General features: G+C 41.8%; 2 protein-coding genes across 2 annotated transcripts; both read right to left on the reverse strand.

Moving 5' to 3' along the window:
- Positions 1-376: 376 nt before the first annotated feature.
- On the reverse strand, positions 377-11,017 carry BPIFA2 (BPI fold containing family A member 2). Its single transcript, XM_036749212.1, has 7 exons — positions 10,873-11,017; positions 8,872-9,016; positions 7,334-7,441; positions 6,373-6,528; positions 5,655-5,736; positions 3,412-3,475; positions 377-429 (listed from the first exon to the last, which is right to left on the reverse strand). Exons 1-7 carry the CDS (start codon positions 11,015-11,017, stop codon positions 377-379), a joined length of 753 nt encoding a protein of 250 aa, XP_036605107.1.
- A 7,005-nt stretch (positions 11,018-18,022) lies between these two features.
- Positions 18,023-18,486, reverse strand: LOC118844165 (60S ribosomal protein L26-like). The gene has a single exon (XM_036752009.1). The coding sequence runs from the start codon at positions 18,472-18,474 to the stop codon at positions 18,037-18,039; it is 438 nt and encodes a 145-aa protein (XP_036607904.1). The 5' UTR covers positions 18,475-18,486; the 3' UTR covers positions 18,023-18,036.
- Positions 18,487-19,583: the final 1,097 nt, after the last annotated feature.

The following is a 19,583-nucleotide window of genomic DNA, read 5'->3' on the forward strand; positions in this document are numbered from 1 at the left end:
AAAGAGGGCTTAGGTGGCTGAGTTTTTTAAAAATTAATCTTTTCTTGGGCTCAAGGCTCAGTCTATAACCAAGCTCAAGACTTTGCCTGTAGCAAAGATTAGGGTTTGATCTGGGGCCAGACACAGAGACCAGTCTGTGACTAGGTTTGAGGTTCACTCTGAAGCTATGAAACAAAGACATTAACAGATTCATACCAGAATGGAACCTTGGCCTCATTAACTCTAACCACTGGATCAACTAGCCAGAGGTTCTGATCATCACTGTGATGAGGGATGAAGATTCTGTGGTCCCTTGAGATAAGGGGACTTTCTTCTTCAGGGCTTTGTGAAGAAAGTAAGGTGTTCTTACTTGTTAGGTGGGACAGAAGAGTATTCATCATAAGAGTGATTTCAAAGGAATATCCACACTGGCTTGAGTTTGAAGTTGGCCTGAAAGAAAACACAAAGTGTAGATCTAAGTCTCTGAAATTAGAAGAAAATTATTTGACCAATTATATCCAAGAGCTTCAGTAGCTCTATAGTCTAATTTACGGAGAAAGTCTGAAAGCAAGATGATAACTTTACCAATGAAAGCTCTCTGTCTCTCTCTCTCTCTCTCTCTGTCTCTCTCTCTCTCTCTCTCTCTCTCTCTCTCTCTCTCTCTCTCTCTCTCTCTCTCTCTCTCTCCCCCCCCCCCAGCCAATAGAGGAAAGGAAGATTTAAGGTTACAGAATTTAGATATGGATCAGAACTAAAATGCCATCTGGTTCAACTCCATTTTGAACTGAGGTTCAGAGAAGACAAAAGAAGAGAAAAGATTTGCCCAAGAGCACAGATAGGTAGGTAGCAGAGGCAGAATTAGAACCCAGATGTTCTGCTTTCAAGTCCATTGCTCTTCCCATTATACCAGAGGAGAGCAATTTCTATTCCTGAGGAAAGAAAGCATCATAAAATGGGCTTGGAACAAAATGGCATAAATCACTCCCTCAGAGCAAATTTTTAAGACAAAATCATTTGAGAAGGACAATCAGGCCATTGTAGTGAAAGATGGAAGTATAGGGATGCTGGGAAATTACTGCCTAGAAGACTGGCACTCAGAGGAAGCATAAAGTGATGCTGGGCTAGGGAGGGCTCACTGGGATGTGGTTGATCTGGAAGCTTTCTATTTTAACTCTTTATTCTTGGTAATCAGATGCTAAGTTCATTTGTTTCTCTACAGTGACTCACCATATGTGCAGTCTAAATTTCAATGCCCTGAGGAACAGTTCCGGTTACATTGCCCTACTCAGCCCCAGAAGTAGGAGCCACCCTGGAGCCGACATCTAGATATTAGGAGCCTGAAGGAAAACCACCAAGGGTAGTAGAGATCAAAGCAAGATGAGGCAGAAGCAGCAGGCAGGAGACAATTATCTAGCTCTGGCTTTCATTTGCTCTCTCCTGGTTTTTATAATTTTCCCATGCAGACTAGAGTTCCCTGAGTCATTAAAGAAATGGAAGGGACCAATTTTCATCTAAGAAATGCCTACATGTTTTGACACAACTGTAAAGGGTTCTAGTGTAACTTGGTAACAGATAACACCTTAGTTCAATTAGTGAGACTTAAGTGAGGACAAAGCTCGGATTGTCCATCAGAGGATTTGGAGCCAGAGGGCTGTAATTTAGTTCAGTCCACTAATTTCACAAATGAAGAAACTGACTTCAGGGAAAACTCCTGGGAAGGCTCTTGCCTAAGGTCACATAGTTACAAGGCTGGGATTTGAACCCAAAATCTCTTATTCCAAATTCACATCTCTTTTTAGAGAAGTAGTACAGTGGAGTAGAGTGATCTGGGTTTAAGGCATGGTCCTTAAGAAAGAAATACAGCCCATAACCCCCAAGATATCTTGCAAGGTTTCATTGGTCAAAACTTACATTCCTTTGGGCAAAGCACCCTCAGGTAAGAGTATTATACCCTATGCCGACAGACAGAACAGAAGGAAGAGAGGAGAGGAGAGGGGAGGGGAGGGGAGGGGAGGAAGAAAGAAAAAGGAAGGAAGGAAGGAAGGAAGGGAAGGAAGGAAGGAAGGAAGGAAGGAAGGAAGGAAGGAAGGAAGGAAGGAAGGAAGGAAGGGAAGGAAGAAGCTGTTATTTGTCCTGATCACTGAGACCTCACAAGATATGTTGAACTTTCCAGCCCATGCCCCAGATGCTCCCTGTTTGGGTTTTGATGGATCAGAATGACTGTAAATAGCAATTGTTTCTATTTTATCCAGAAACTTTGAGGCCCTTCCCCTCCCAGACTGATTTTTTGACAAGGTAAAAGAGACCATTCTCTGCCTCATTTCTTACCTAGCCTTAATCACTGGATGGGCATTGCCTCAGTCAAACTGAGACCTGGGGAAGACCTTAGCTTGAAAAGACCAAGGTCCCCCACTGCATCCTGCATCCTCCAGTCATACCTGATCTATATCTTGCCACTGGCCCCAGATGGCTCTGGAGGAGAAAGTGAGGCTAGTGACTTTGCACAGCCCTCCCTCATCTAAATCCAATTCACTTGCAAATCATGGCATCACCTCCCTGATGTCATGGTTCTCTTCTAGAACAAAGGACAAACAACAGCCACAACAACTGTGGAGTGGAAAGAGGACTAGACGATTGAGTGCCAGTCTAGAGTCAAACATCGGCACTGATGCCGATAAGTTGTATGAACCTGAGCAAGGTACCCAATATCTCTTTGTCTTCGTCTCATCACCTGTAACATGGGGATGACAACACCCTTTCAGAGCTGGTAAAAGCAGCATTTTGGTAAATCTTCAAGTACTATAGATGAAGGCATCATTGTTGTTACTACCATTCAACAACAAAGCAGGGGTTAGGGGTCTGTCTCTGGCCAAAGTTGGGGCTACTGCAATGTAACATGAAATAGCAAGAAGTTAAATGGCATGGAATGGAATCTAAGCCCCACAGATTCTGCCCCACTCCCAACAAACCCAAAATGGACATCTCAAAATAGGATTTTCAATGTCCACAACTGTCTAAATTCCAATCTGTTTTCTCACCTTCCCTCCATCTCTCCCTCTTTCTTCCTTCCTTCTTTCCTTCCTTCCTTATTTCATTCCTTCGTTCCTTGCTCCTTCCCTTCCTTCCTTTCTTTATTAAACGCTGAATTCACCCAACCTCATACTATGAATACTTCAGCTAAAACCACCAAACACACATGACAGTTCCCACACTCTGAGGCTCAGTCCCCCAAATTGTTCTATTACAGTATCATTAACACTTTAGCCTGGCTTTTGATAACTGGTAGCACTAGAGGACCAGGGTGAGATGACAGGCCAGACTTCAGCGGGAAAGGGGACAGAGACAAGCTAGGGTGAACTTCAATATTTGGCTTCTGTCATCTCTGGTCAAAGCTTTGGAGAAAACAATAAAAATATCAAGACTGAAACTTACTTGTCAGTTCCTGAATTACGCTGACATCCAGGAGGCTTGCCACATTCTTGACGAGAGGACAGACCTACAAAGCAGAATGCACGGTGAGTGGCACACATGGGCAGAAGATAATTATAATAACAGTAATAATTTGATAATAAAAAGAATATATTTACTTTGTAGTTTAGGGTTAACTATTCCTTGAAACAATCTTTGAGATGGATATTTCAAGAATTCTTGTGCAGATTTTATAAAGAAAATTGAGGGTCAAACAGGTTAAGGGACCAGCCCTGAGTTACACAGATAATAAGGATCAGATCTGATCTTTGAACCAAGCTCTCCAGGCTCCAAATCCAATGTACACATGTATGTTTATGTGTGTTGGCAGGTGTGTTTATGTATGTATGTATGCACAGGATATAGGACATAAGACCTTCAGCTATATTAAGTGGGAACAAGTCTGCCCCTCTCCCAGGGCTTTGGGGTGACCCGCAGACTTTGTCTTTTTCTGATAAAGAGGACGAGAGTGGCAGGCAGCATCTTTAACAAGGACAATTTCAGACCAGGATGGAGAAGTAGCACTGAGTCCCAAATGATAAGGTTGTTTAGGGCAAAAGACATTCGTCATACCCAAAAGAAAAGGACACACAGAATATGGTAAGCTGGCCTTCCCTTGGCAAAGAATCGCTGTGATGAGGGGTAAAGAAAGGTTCCAGAATCACAGATGCCAAAAGGGCATTCTAGGAGGCACCATAGTGCACAGAGCACCAGGCCTGAAGTCAAAAAGACTCTTCTTCCTGAGTTCAAATCTGACCTCAGATACTTACTAGCTGTGTGACCGTGGACAAGTCACTTAACCCTGTTTATCTCAGTTTCCTTATCTATAAAAAGAGTAGAGGAAGGAAATGGCAAACTCCTCCAGTATCTTTGCCAAGAAAACCCCAAATGGGGTCACAAAGAGCCAGATCCAACTGAAAACAACTAAATAAAAACAAGAAAGGAGCATGCTGATATCCTTGAACTTATCCACTCGAAAACAACATCCATCCATCAAGAGAGATTAGACCTTCCTGGGTTTGGCTTTTGGTCTTATCCCTGATTGGCCTCTATCTGAAGTCTTTTTCTTCCCTGTAGTCATAAACCTGCCTCTTCCTCTAACTTCTCTGTTAACCAAAGGTATTGCAATTCTCCCAGTCTCCCAGACTTGTACCTTGGAGTCATTCTTAACTCTACCCTCTCTTTGTCCTCCCCCCATCCCAGAAAATCCCTTCTTTTTGTCCACAGTATGTCTTTCACCCATCCCCACCTCTCCATTCTCATTACTACCACCTTAGGTCAAGCCTTCATCATTTCTGTTCACATGAGCTATGGGAATAGCCTCTGAACTCATATTCCTGCCTCCTGTCTTTCCTTTCACTGATCCATTCTGTTCACCCTTCAAATAGAATCTTCATAATCATCACCCTGATTGTGTCACTCCTCTACTCAAAAATTTTCAGTGATTCCTTATTTGTTGTTGTTGTCCAATCATTTCAGGCATGTCTGTCTTTTCGTGACCCCATCTGAGGTTTTCTTGGCAGAGATACTGGAGTGGTTCACCATTTTAGTCTCCAGCCAATTTTACAGATGAGTAACTGAGGCAAACAAGGTTAAGTGACCTGCCCAGGGTCGCACAGCAAGTAAGCATCTGAGGTCAGTTTTGAACTCAGGTCTTCCTGACTCTAGGCCCAGTACTCTATCCACTGTACCAACTGGTATTACATACAAAATACAATTTAAATAACCCCTCAGCCTGGTTCCAATCTACTTGACCAGCCTTAACTCACAGTACACTTTCTGATATACAGCTATCACTTCCATATCAGGAGAGGTTAGGGGCGCAAAAATCCACATAAAAATTTTTGGCCCTCTCTTCATACCAGAGAAGTCTAAATTATTATAGTATTAAAAGATAAAATATGTTGATATTACACAATAGTGTACATATATTTTATGCATTTCTGAGTTTCTAAACTTTTTCTGTGTCATCTGCTGGCCTTCATGTATCATCTCCAATTTCCACAAAACTCCCCAGAGATCCCCTTTCAATTTCTTATTCTGACCTGTTATATTGAAACCACAATGGAAATTCCTTGCTGAAAAGGACTGTCTTTTTTTTAATCTCTGTACCCCTAGTACACACCACAAGGCCCTCCACATGGTTGCTAGCAGCTAATGAAATGTCTGTGGAATTGAACACCCAGAATAAAAGACTTAGGACCTACCTGTGTCTCCACTACAATAGGAAGTAATTTCTTTAGGAGACCATCTACGCCCCTCCAGACTAATTTCTCAAGACCTAGCAAGCTGATGAAAAGAGAAAGTGAGACATAACAGTGTTAGAAGTCATCTGGGGAATGAGCCACAGGTAGACTTGATGCCAAAAAGTCCATGGACTAAGGTCTCAAAGAAGAATGTCAGAAATACAAATGAACTTTTAAAGGGAGATGTCAGGACCACAAACATTAAATGGACCAGAGCATCCCAGACCTATTGTACATCTCAAATAGGGCCTCGGTGATATGAACAGGTAGCAATTGTGTCACCTGGCTTTGAATTTGCTGGGTACTCTCACTTTTCTTCCTTCATATAGGATCTTGCTTAATCCTCACATCAACTTTGGAGGGAAGCATCGTTGTCATGATTTTACAAGGAAAGGAACTGAGGCAAAGTGAGTTCAAACCAGCCAAGGTCACATGGCATGGCAGAGTGGTGAGGTCAGTGCCTCTCTGTTCTATGTCATTCTCTTCACTCTTTACTCTTTCCCTTCCCCTACTAAAATCTGCTCTCAAAAGAAAACTAAGACCCAGAAAGTGGGAGGAACTAAGGTCAGTGTTGGGGAGTAAGACACAAATAGAACTGTAAACTTATGAACAAGGCTCTGTCCCTCTCCTGACCCCAAATGACAGAAATAACACAGAACAAATGGAAAATAATGCTTACCCATTCAAAAGAGATATAGAGACGGTGGATGAGTCACTGGAACAATCTCCAAGGACCACAACGGACAGGTCAGTCGTGGCATCAGTCCCAATGTTGGCTCGTAAAAGGATATCCAGACCAACCTTCACTTTGGTAAGGTCTGAGACAAGAGGACTTCTGGAAGAAAGGGAACCATGGAGACACAGAACTCACAAGTTCATAATTTCTCCAGTGTTTCCTTCACCCACAAATTTACATCACCACACCATCATCTGAATCCAGATATTCCCCTCATCTAGTGGTTTACATAATAGAGAAGTTTACACCCTTTATCCCTGTTATGAGAATGAAGAGAATGAGTCACATTAAAATCTTGCATGGCATTATACACTGTTAAAAGAAACATCAATTATAACCAAAGCAAATGAGACAAGTTTTTATAAGGAACAAATCTCACAAAATGTCAGAGGTGGGAGGCTTCCTGAAGACCACCAAATCCAACCCCTAAGTTTAGAAAGAAAAAAGATTTCCTCCAACCACAAGTTTATATCATTTATGTCATTTTCCCATTGTCCCCTTCTAGATATCTCCCTTACCCAGTACTTTACATAACCCAGAAATTTGCATCATTTATCCTTTTTTATGGGAACAGATGAAGATAGGTCACATCGAAATATTTCCTAGCATTAGCAATTATTGAAAAAACTCAATTATAACCAGAATAAATGAGACCAATTTAAAGAAAAGACCCAAATTTGACTGAATGCCAGGCTGGGAGGCATCTGAGGGGCCAAACTACTCCAGTACCCTCATTTCAGGAGGGAGAATAAGCCCCAGAGATAAGAAGTCTAAGATAATTGAATATTAGTGGCAGAGAAAGGACTCAAACCAAGGTTCTTTGACTACCCTCACCCCAACCCAGCACTCTGTCCACCGCACAGTGCTGCCACCCATGAACTCCCATTCCCCAATGTGCACTCACAATTTCAAGCCAACTGTCACACTGACAGGCACTCTGAGGTTGATACTTTGGCCATCAGAATTCAGTTCAGCTTTGATCTTCAGCACTTCAGAGTCCAGAACCTTTATCCTGCACAGATACCACAGAGATGATTAGATGTGTCATTCTTTTCAGGGACAAGGATTTGAAGACAAGGGAGCAATGTGAGACAGAAAAAATGTTGGAGTGTTAGGTTATAAAATATCAGAACCAGAAAGACTCTCAGGATCATCTAGTCTCTGGTGAATTTGTTTTTGAGTTTTTTTATAGTCTCATTATATTTGATTTCCTTTTTAATCCTGTGTATTTTATTTCAGGTATTTAAAAAAATGATTCTGAAAAGGGGTCCATGGACATCACCAGACTGCCACTGGGATCCATCACACACACAAAAAAGACCCCTGGTCTAGTCCAGCACCATCATTGTATACAGGGGGAAAAACGTGAATTAGAAAAGAGAGGAGACTTGCTTAAGGTCCCATAGTAAGATAGTGTCAGAAGCAGGAGTCAAACTGTGGTGTAAAACTTCAAGTCTAGGGCTTTTCCCACTCCACTACAGCAGCTCCTCTTAAAACGATAGCAACGATAATTCACTTTTCTATAGCCCTTTAAGGTTTACAAAGTGCTTTCTTCACAGCCATCTTGTGAGGCATACAGCTCTGTACACTATGATGAGTGCTTCAGAAAATGTGTTGAGCTTAAAAAATCCAGGTCCAGGACCCTCATTAGAATTTTGGAGGAAGAACTCTTCCAAGGAAGAATAGAATATCTACAAACAAGGAGGAAGGGATAGAGTAGTAGAAATGGAATCAAGTCCCCGAAATTTATCTTCAGTGATTGCTCATCCTCACTCTAGATCTTTCCCCAATTTTGTCCTCTTTAATGGTTCCCTTCCCATATAATATCTTGTGTTCCAATTTTCTCCCCTTCTCAACCTGCTCTCAGAAGAACTGTTAGAATAATGCACAGTGAAGTGTCACTAACATAAGAGATTTAAAAGTATTTTCCCCTTCCAAGGATCGTTGTTGTTCAGACATTTCAGAGTTTTCATGACCCTGCTTGGGGTTTTCTTGGCAAAGATACTGTAGTTGTTTGCCATTTCGTTCTCCAGTTCATTTTACAAATGAGGAAACTGAGGCAAGCAGAGTAAAGTGACTTGCCCAGGGTCACACAGCTAGCAAGTGTCTGAGGCTGGATTTGAACTCAGGAAGACGGGTCTTCCCAACTTCAGTCCTATCACTCTATCCTCTGCACTACCTGGCTACCCCAAACCTTAACCTCTGATTCTCCATAATTTCCTTAAGCTCTCCTACATTCCCTATCCCATATTTATGTCCATCTTTCTTGAAGTTTCTGGAGCTTGAATGAGTTGTAAATTATTGTGGTACAATCTGTAGGGAGACAGAGTAGTCTCTGACCCTAATGACCTCCCAGCAGGATCCCATAATTGCCTCTTCAGAAAGGAAGTTGTATTGGCCTTTCCCAAAAGATTTTCATGAAGCCTAAAGGACTCAACTCACGCAAGGAGTTTTTCGAGCTTGGAGACCACAGTATTCAGAGTAGTGCCAACCAAATTCCCAACATCTCCTAAGGTATTATCCAGAAGTTTTCCAACGGGAGAGAGATTCACCTTTGCCAATTCCTCTTTAAGGTCCTGAGCAAGCGCTGCCAATAAAACCAATCAAATAATCAATAAGCATTTATTGAACACCAACTGCCTAGCATGTTGGAAGAAGCAAACCAGAGATTAAAGAGGGATCAGTGAGGAAATTGGAAGCATTCCACCCTAACAGACTCAGATTAGAAAAATTGAAAGGATTCTCCTCCACAGTAGAGGAAACAGGTAGAGAGATGAATGTTTCAGAAAATGTATAGAAACTAAAGGCAACTGACAATGCTTAAAGAGCCCAATACTAATACTACTTTGAGCAAAGGAACTGGGATTTGCCAGATTATATCTGGAGCTTGGAACAGGACTATCAGTCATTCCAAATGCATGGGCATGCTAGGGCAGCTAGGCGGTTACTCCAGGCCTGGCATCAGGAAGACTCATCTTCCTGAGTTCAAATCCAACCTCAGACACTCACTAGCTGGACAAGTCACTTCACCCTGTCTGCCTCAGTTTCCTCACCTGTGAAATGAGTTGGAGGAGGAAATGGCAAACCCCTCCAGTATCTTTGCCAAGAAAACCCCACGTGGGGTCACAGAGAATCAGACATGACTGAAACTACTGAACAATAACAATGCATGGTACAGTGGAAAGAGGATTAGATCTGGAGGAATCCTCCCTCTGTCACTTATTACCTGAATGACCTTGGGCAAGTAACTTTGACTCTCTAGACCTCAATTTGTTGTCGTTCAATCATTTTCAGTTGTGTCTGACTCTTCGTGACCCCATTTGGTTTTGATTTTGTTGTTGTCATTTGGCAAAGATACTGGAGTGGTTTGCTGTTTCCTTCTCCAACTCATTTTACAAATGAGAAAAATGAGGCAAACTGGGTTAAGTGACTTGCCCAGGATCACACAGCTACTAAGTGTCTGAACATGGATTTAAACTCAGGTCTTCCTGACTCCAGGTTTGGTGCTCTATCCACTGTGCTACCTAGCTAAGCTAGACCTCAGTTTTGTCATCAATAAAAACAGAGTTTAGACAAGGTAGCCTCTAAGGACCCTTTGGGTTTTAAAACTATTATCCTATGGCAAGATAATTTCCAAGATTCTTTCTAGCTCTAAATTCTTCAATCTGCCTCTCAGGAATCTGCTGGTAGAGGACCAGCTCTCTGGGGGAAATGTAAGCTCAACATTTTTATACCTAATCTGCAGTATGAAAATTTTGTCCATCACATTCTTAAATCCAGATAATCAACAAAACATCCACCAGGCCCTGATTGTTACAACTTGCAGACTGCTGAGTTGCAAATACTCACACTGATCATTTAAGAGCTGCCTTTGAGACAATCCCAGCACATTCCTGCCTACACCCCTTCCACTCTAAGGTCTGATAAGTCTACCATTCTTTTCATCAATCAGGTGTTTGTTAAGCGCTTACTGTGTGCCAGGAACTGTTGTAAGTGCTGGGGATGAAAAGAAAAGCAAAAACACAATCCCTCCTTCAGAGTGCTCACATTTTAAACAGAAAGACAACATGAAAATAACTATGTGTAAACATGACATACGCAGAGTAGATGGGAGGCAATCATGGAGAGAAGGCACTAGCAGCTGGAGAGACCAGGAAAGGCCTTTTGCAGAAGATGGGATTTGAGTTAAGTATTGAAGGAAGTCAGGAAGCCAGGAAGCAAAGATTAGGAGGGACAGCATTCCAGGCTTGGAGGACAGCCAACGCAAAGGCATGAATTAAGGAGAGTTACGCTTGAAGAAAGTCTAATTGTTAGATGTGCACATAAACAAGCATCATCATTCAGCTGAGAGCAGCTGCTGGAATTGTAGTCATGGAATGCAGTGGAGAAAACTGGCCTTGTATACCCAACCTGTGCCATTAAGTGTCACTCCTGTTAACTCACCTTGAGTCGCGTCTGAAACCAGCTGGGTTTCCTTATTCAGAGTAGATTGCACATTACCCAGAACAGGACTTAGGGAATCCAGCAGGCAGCAAGAGGGGCTGATGAACAGGCCGCACAGGAGAGTGAGTTTCCAAAGGGAAAGCATCTTCCTGTAGGGAGACGGGACAGATTGTGAGCATTGAAGGACCTGATGAATATGAGGCTTTTACCAAGTGGGCATTCATAGGAAGGATTGTTACTTTTAGAGTGCTTTCCTTTCATTTTCATGGAAGGAACCATAAAAAATAATCATTTATTAAATGCATTCTATGTGTCAGAATCTGAACTCGGTCCTAAGGCTACAAAGACAAGAAAGAAATGCTTACAAAATCCTAAGTTTAGAGGTAAGAAGAAGCTTAGTGTTCTAGGCAAGCACTCGTTTTACAAATAAGGAAACTCAGACTAGGAAAGAGTAACAGCCTTTCCTAGAGTGAAAGACCTAGGATTTGTTCCCAGATGCCCCAACAACACAATCAATACTCTTTCCACTGTACTATGCTGCCTCCCAGAAGCCCTGGCTAACCACTACCACCACCACCACCGTTTGTATAGTGCCCTAAGGTTGACACAGTACTCTGCTTATATCATCTCATTTTATGCTCTCGACAACTATGGGAGGGTAGGTACTGTTATTATCCCCATTTTACAGCTGAGGAAACTAAGGCAGACAGAGGTTAAGTGACTTGCCCAAGATCACACAGCTAGTATCCGAAGCTGGATTTGAACTCAGGACTTTTGTTTTGTTTTGTTTTGTTTTTTTTCTTTTTTTATTTATTTTACATATTTAGTTTTCAGCATTGATTTTCACAAGACTTTGAATTACAAATTTTCTCCCCATTTCTACCCTCCCCCCACTCCAAGATGGCATATATTAAACTCAGGACTTTTTGACTGCAGGTGTAACAATTAGTCTACTGATCCACAAGGTAACGTTCTGTTAAAGTGTGTGTGTATATGTGTGTGTTTGTAGTTTATTATACATATATATATATATATATACACATGTATATGTATATATATATATATACACACAGATATATATACATATATAAATATACATATATGTACATATATACATATAAATATAAACAAAAGTATAACCAGTAAGAGTTAGTCAGAATTTCCTAGAACTGACAAGTTACAGATTTTTCAGAGACAATCTAGTTCACCTCTGATTTTACAGAGGAGGAAACTGAATCCCTGAAAAGGTAAGTGGATTGCCCAAGGTCATACTGGTTGCAAGAAAAAGAGTCCACATTCCCACCCAGTTCCTCTGACCTCACATCTAGTGGGTTTACTGCTACATTCCCACTTTTTTTCTCTGAGGAAGGAAACTTGCCTTCAGAGGGTGCCTTGGACAATGTCACACATTGCATCAAGGGCAGAGTGGACGACAGATGCCAATTATCCCCACTTTTTTGCCCCTACAAAGTTTCTCTGCAATCATTTTGCCCCATACTCACAGGTTTTACCTGGTTCAGTGAGGAGACTTGGATCCTTGTTCCTACTCTCTTCTGGGATCTCCTGAAAACCTCTGAGGAGGCAGCTGCTCTTATATAATGGGAGCATGAGAGGGGATGAAGGGCAGTGGCCCACATGACTGGGCCTGGCTCTATGTCTGACCTCAGTAGTCTCCAAAATAAATAATCACCATACACAATGAGTAGTGAGGCATGGGACTTGAATATTGCTAAGGATGCCTGGGATGCAGGTTCCTGCCAAGACCTATGGTACAATGGAAAGAAAAATGGATTTCAAGCCACAGGAAGGAAGTTTAAATCCTGTTTCTGTCCCTTGCTTCCTCTATGATGTTTGGCAAGCCATCCAGCCTCACCTTTCTCATCTGTAAAATGAGGGGCTTGAACAAGATGGTCTCTAACATCCCTTTCAACTCTAAATTGATGGTCCTATGATTAAAGATGAGGATTTCATGTTTTAGTGGGTTCTGAGTGGTTTCTTACTACTAGACAAGGAGCTGATTGTAGCTTGTTGAATGAAAGGGAGGTCAAAAAGTTATTGTGCTATAAATAATAGTATCCACCATTACTATATCGTTCAAACATTTATGAAGCATTTTGTCCAAGGACAATATTATGAGATAGGAAGGGCTAGTGTTTTTAATCCCCATTTTCCATTGGGGATCGCATTGCATTTTACATTAAGGCACACTGAGCCTGAGAGACATGAAGTATTTTGCCAAATATAACATATCTAATAAATATTAAAACCAGGATCTGAACTCATGGCTTGACTTCAAGTGCAGGTTCTTCAATACCATCACTGCTTCTGTGTTAACAGCTCATTGGTATTTTTTTCCTTTTTTTCATATTTTTAAAAATAGGTTTTTTTACATTTCATTACTTATTTGTTTTTAACATTCTTTTCTTTTTAAATTTTAAGTTGCAAATTCTCTCCTTCCCTCCCAACCCTTCCTACACGCACTGAGAAGGCAATTGATATGATGTCAATTATACACATGAAATTATGCAAAACATTTCCATATTAACCATATATTTTAAAAACAAGAAAAATAAATAAAGTGAGAAGATTCTAGTTTAATCTGCACTCAGAGTTCATCAGTTCCCTCTCCGGAGCTGGATAACATCTTTTCATCATGAGTCCTTTGGAATTGTCTTGGATCATTGCATTGATCAGAGTAGCCAAGTCTTTCACAGCTGATCATCGTTACATCATTACAATGTTGCTGTTACTGTGCATGATGAAGCTCTGGTTCTCACTATACTTTTCATCAGTTCATCTAGGTCTTGCCATGTTTTTCTGAAACTGCCCCTCTTCTCATTTCTTATAGCACAACAGTACTCCATCACAACCATACGCCACAACTCATTTAGCCATTCCCCAATTGATGACCATCTCCTCAATTTCCAACTCTTTGCCACCACAAAAAGAGATGCTATAAATATTTTTGTTCATCTATGTTTGTCCTTTTATGTTTTCTTTTACCTCTTTAAGATATAGACCTAATACTGGTATTGCTGGGTCAATGGGTATGCAGAGTTTTAGAGCCCTTTGGGCATAGTTCCAAATTATTCTCCAAAGTAGTTGGAATGGTTCATTAATCCACCAAGTGTACTTATTTTCCCCTTTTGTTCTCCCGCGTTTGTCATTTCTGATGAGTGAGATCGTACTTCAGAGTTGTCCTAATTTGCATTTCTTTAATCAATAGTGATTTAGAGCATTTTTCATATGACTATAGATATCTTCGCTTTCTTGTGAAAACAGGCTGTTTCTATCCTTTGACCATTTGGGGTTTTCTTAGAAAAGATACTGTGGTAGTTTGCCATTTCCTTCTCCACCTCATTTTACAGATGAGGAAACTGAGGCAAACAGGGTTAAGTGACTTCCCCAGAGTCACACAGCTAATTGGTGTCTGAAGTCAGATATGAACAAAGTCTTTCTGACTCCAAGGCCCAGTACTCTATCCACTGCATCACCTAGCTTCCATTTACACCTCAGAAATGGGCAAATGCAACAAAGCAGGACTTGATTTATTGTTCTGTTTTTATTCTCCAGACTTAAGAAAGTGATGGAGAAAGGAGAAAATGTTATTGATTCAGATTAACTTAAAAGTGTGTCTTGTGTACAGTTTTCCTCCAGAGACCTGATTGTTAAAATTCACTACTGCTCCCAGGTCTCATAATATAGGACTTCCCCTGAGTCCTCAGTTCAGCCTTCAGCCCCTTCCACCAAAACCCTCCAGTGCCTTCACCCTCAGCTGATGCCACACACTTTACCCAGGATATCTGGGGAAAGGAGGGGAGCTGTGTGAGTGGAGGCTAAGTGAATTTCTCCAAGAAAAATTAACGATGGTAAAGGCATAGGTAAGAAGAATTAGCCAAGACCAACCAATGGTTAGCTAGATGTTTGCCAAGGATTGCTAACCCTCCCGAAGAGGGATGTGCGGGAGGCAGCTGGAATGAGCGCAAGAGAGCTGATTGTTAGATTCGTATGACCTAGTGAAGACCAAAATCAGCTGAACCAAAGGGACATTATACATAACAATATTAATGAAGGGAATTTAAAAGAAGCTGAAATCTGATAGACCAGTAGTGATCCTGGAGAACAGATTATGAAACTTGCCTCCCTCTCCACAGCAGAGAGGTGCAGGACTACCAAGACAGAATATTATATATATATGTATATATATATATATATATATATATATATATATATATATATATATATATATAGTCAGATGCCATTACCCCATCAGGTATTTTTGCTTAATTGCATTTCTTTGTTACAAAAGAGGGTTCAATTTTTGGAGGGGTTTGGGGGCATTTCCAGAAATGTCTGCTATGAAAACCAAAGGCAGCACTAAAACTCATTTTAATAAAAGAAAGAATGAAATTGTCCTAGGTTGAACCCAGAAAGGGACACAGGCCAAGCTGATCAACAGGGGCCAACGCAGTCAAGTTCACAAAGCTGATTGTCCAGGTACTTTCTAGCCTCACAAACTCGTAGTGGTGGAAGAGCACTGGCCTTAGAGTTAAGAAGTCCTGAGTTCAAATCCTACCTCAGACCCTTACCTAGCTTTGTGATCTTCTGAGTCACTTAACCTCTGTCTGATTTAGTTTCCTCATCTGTAAAATAAGGATAATAATAGCACCTACCCACTGTGGTTGTTGTGAGGATAAAGGGAGATATTTGGAAAGCTCTTTGCAAACCTTAAAAGCTATAGAAATGCTAGCTATTGCTATTAATTAATCCAACTTCTAATGGAACAGGAACTTTGCCAACAGTACACCCCCAATGTGGTCATCTCACCTAGTATCTACTTGAAGACTTATAGTTTGGGGAGGAATCCATTCCCCCCTAGGACCGTCCACTCCATTGAGGGACAGCTCTGGCTAGTGGGCAGTTTGCTTTTACATAGACCCCAAATCTGCCTTTCTACGACTTCTGGAGTCCATTTGTGTCCTGCTTCCCAAGTACATCCTGTGTGTATTAATACCCTGACGATGTTCTTGGGCAGCTGTGTGTGAGACAGGCAGAGGTTTCCATTTTTAAAAGGGTGCCATGGAGAACGTCACAGATGTATTTTTGAGCAAATTTTCTTCCAGCTCATAAGGACTCCATCGTGAAACACATTTCTTCCTTATGAACCAAAGCTATCTCAGAGACAGACTGTCATCTTATAGAGGAAGAAAATCAGGACCAGAGAGGAAACGAACTTGGCCAAGGTCACATAGTCAGTCACGGCCAGAACTCTATCCCATATCTCCTGACTCATCCTTTAGTTCTCTCTGTACTGCTTCTTTTTTTTAAAAGGTTCTTTTTTAGCAGTTTTTGTCCATTTTTTGGAGGGGGAAGACAAGGAAATTGGGATTAAGTGACTTGCCCAAGATCACACAGCCAGTAAGTGTGTCAAGTGTCTTCCTGACTGCTTCTTTATGCCACCATCTTGGTAAAGGAATCTGTCCAAGGTCAAGTGAGTAGCAGAGCCACAAGACTCAGAACTAGGATTCCTGACTCCCAACTCGTGAAAAGTGGAACAGACTCAAAGTCGGGAGAGACGTGGGTTGATATCCCAGGTCTCACTCCCCATGGTCTTGAAATCTCAAGTGTTCGTCTTACTAGATATGTAGCCCTGGGCAAGTGACTTCAACTCCAAGGCTCAGTTTCTACATGTGAAATGGGGTAGTAATACTTGTAACACCAACCTCATAGGGCTTTAGTGAACAAAACTCTTTGTAGCTACAGAAATGAGGACTCTTAGCATGACTGCAAACTCTAAGATTCCCTAAGGGCTTGTTCTGGAACACTTAAGACGAAGACATGACTAAGATGACAGATGAAAGCCTGAAATCACCCTGGAAAAGAAACAAAAAAGAGATGGGGATGTTTTTGTTATAGGTACTGTCAGTCTTCTTCCAGACAAAGTATTTACATTTCATTAAAAAGAGCAGAGCCATGAGGGTCCTTGTTCCTTGGGAATGAATGCTTTATTGAGCACCTCTAGCCAAGCATTAAAGGTCATAGGTTCTCTGGACCCAGCTACCACCCTTGGCAGGTGGATGGGCTAGCTGGAGGCTGAGTAGCCCCTAATCCTAACCTTTGCGGTTTCATGGTACATTGATCATCTGTGCTCTGAAACCTGAGATAGTTTGATTCTTTCTTGAGCACACTTGGGATTTCATGGAAGGGGCACTACAGCCCACGGGATGGAGACCTCCCTCCTGTTTGCCTTAGTCCTGACATCAAGGAAATGGTGGTTGGGACAGATAGGGAATGGACCCTGGTGAAAAGAAGCACCAACACATACGCGTGCGCGCGCTCGCGCACACACACACACACACACACACACACACACACAGCAGTGAGACTACTCAGAGTCTGGCAGCTCGATATAATAGAAAGAACACTGGATTTGGAGTCAGAAGAGCTGGGGTTCAAATCTTGGCTCTTCAATATCTGTAACACTTAACCTTTCTGGGCCTCTTTTTACTCATTCTAAAAATGAGGGTCATCTCTAAAAGCCCTTCTGACTCTCAATCCTATGAATCTCTGCTTTATAAGATATCCTCCTCTGTCACCAGAAGGCTGAGAGAGGGCAAAGAAAAAACTTGAGAAGCAGGGAAATGTATAGGTGAAGGTTGGGGAATAAGTACAAGAGGAATAATTTATCAGATATGGTGTAATAGAGTAGAAAGACCCTGCACCTTGGAGTCAGAAGACCTGGTTCAGGATGCCACTCTGGTATTTATAAGTTGCATATCTGAAACTCTTCCATAAATTGAAGGGGAATTGAAGTCCATAAATTGAAGGGGATTCACTAGGGGGCATTAGGAGTTCTTAATGTGTGTGTGTGTATATCTTGGCCCCCTTTTGCAGGACCAAAAGATCCTTCTCAGAATACAGTTTTTAAATGCATAAAATAAAATAAAATAAAATACATAGGATTACAAAGGAAACAAAGTAAATATCAAAAAAACACAGACTCCAGGTTGAGAATCCCTGCACTGAGGAGGCAGAGACAACATGGTGGAGTAGAGATAGCAACCTAGCCTAACTCTCCCAACATTCTCCTCCAAACACCTTTAAAATAATGCTCCAAATTTTTTTTAATTTTCATTTTTAATTACAACTGTACAACAGACCATTTTATTCTTGCATCTTTTCAATGGTTTCTTCTTTATATTTGCCCTTCTCCTTTCCAACTTGTCGGGATTTGGCTTTATGTTCAAGAATCTTTTTGCGATCTTTGTCCAGTTTTAGTCTGGTGATAACTACCTTACTAGGGTTAATTCCCACATGGACAGTCGTGCCATTAGCTTTTTCTCGTTGCACACGTTCAATGTAGATGACATATTTCTTTCTGTAAACCTGGACTACCTTGCCAATTTGTTGACCTTTGTAGTGTCCATGAACCACCTGGACCTCGTCATCCTTCCGGATGGGCATCGAGCGGATGTTGTACTTCTGCCTGAGCTCCTTGGACAGCGGGGACGACATGATCTTGCGCCGGATGTGCGAGGGTGCGTTGAAGTGCCTCTTGCGGTTCTTGCTTCGGTCTGAAGTCACGAATGGATTGAACTTCATTTTGGCAAGCTGGACCACCTGAAAAAGAGCAATAATGCTCCAAATTGAATTCTGGAGTGGTAGAGCCAACAAAAGATCAAGGTGAGACATTTTTTCATCCTAAGACAACAAGGATTGCAAGAGAGGTCTGTGACACCAAGGTAGGGGCCAGCCTGGAGCATACGCTATGGCAGCACCAGCAGTGGGTGTTGGATGGAGGTGGCAGCAAGGGCAGCAGCAACTTCAGAAGCTCTCAGCCCAGAGGAGCCAAAGGGGTCAGACAACTGACCCAAGGGGACCCCTATTACAGGGGGACTGAACTGGGTGTAGGATCTGGCACTGTGGGGCAAATCTGTTGCTCATATGCAGTTTTGTGTTGTAGTTCCCAAGTGGAGAGGAGAGCTTGTGGTTGGTCGCAGGGTAGCAGGGACTCTGGTCATGGTTCCAAGGCAGAAAGGAACACTAGCGGTTATGGCTGCTGAAAAGCAGGGACCCTGCTCACAGTTCCAGGGCTGGGAGGAGCACTAGCACTCATGGCTGCAGGGAAACAAGGGCCCTTTCTGGGTAAAGACCAGAGTACAAACCAGAAAAACAGTTATCACACCTCTCCCAAGATCACACCAGTTTGGAAACACTGAAAACCTCCAGAATTTCTCTGAAAAGAGCAGCAAAAAATAGCCTGAAGCTTGTGTCATTGCCTTCCCAGCCCCTGATGAGCAGAGTTCAACTTTAACATAAAGTCCAAAGCCAAGAAATAGGTTGAGAAAATGAACCAAAAAAGAAAAAAAGAATTTGACCACAAAAAGTTACCACGGTGGCAGAGAAGACCAAGACACCAACTCAGAGGACAACAATAATGTGAAAACACCTACCAGCAAAGCCTTAAAGAGAAGATGCTAATTGGATATGAGCCCAACAAGAATTCCCGGGAGAGTTAAAGAAAGTGTTGAATGGTAGAAGAAAAATGGGTAAAGAAATGAGAGTGATGCAAAAAAAAATACAAAAAAAGAATTAACGGCTTGGTGAAAAAGGCACAAAAAACTGAAGAAACTAACACCTTGAAATATAGAATTGACTTGATAAATGGTCAAAGGATATGAACAGGCAGTTTTTAGACAAAGACATCAAAG

This window comes from Trichosurus vulpecula, chromosome 3 (genome assembly GCF_011100635.1).
Source record: "Trichosurus vulpecula isolate mTriVul1 chromosome 3, mTriVul1.pri, whole genome shotgun sequence".
NCBI classification, from domain to species: Eukaryota; Metazoa; Chordata; class Mammalia; order Diprotodontia; family Phalangeridae; genus Trichosurus; species Trichosurus vulpecula.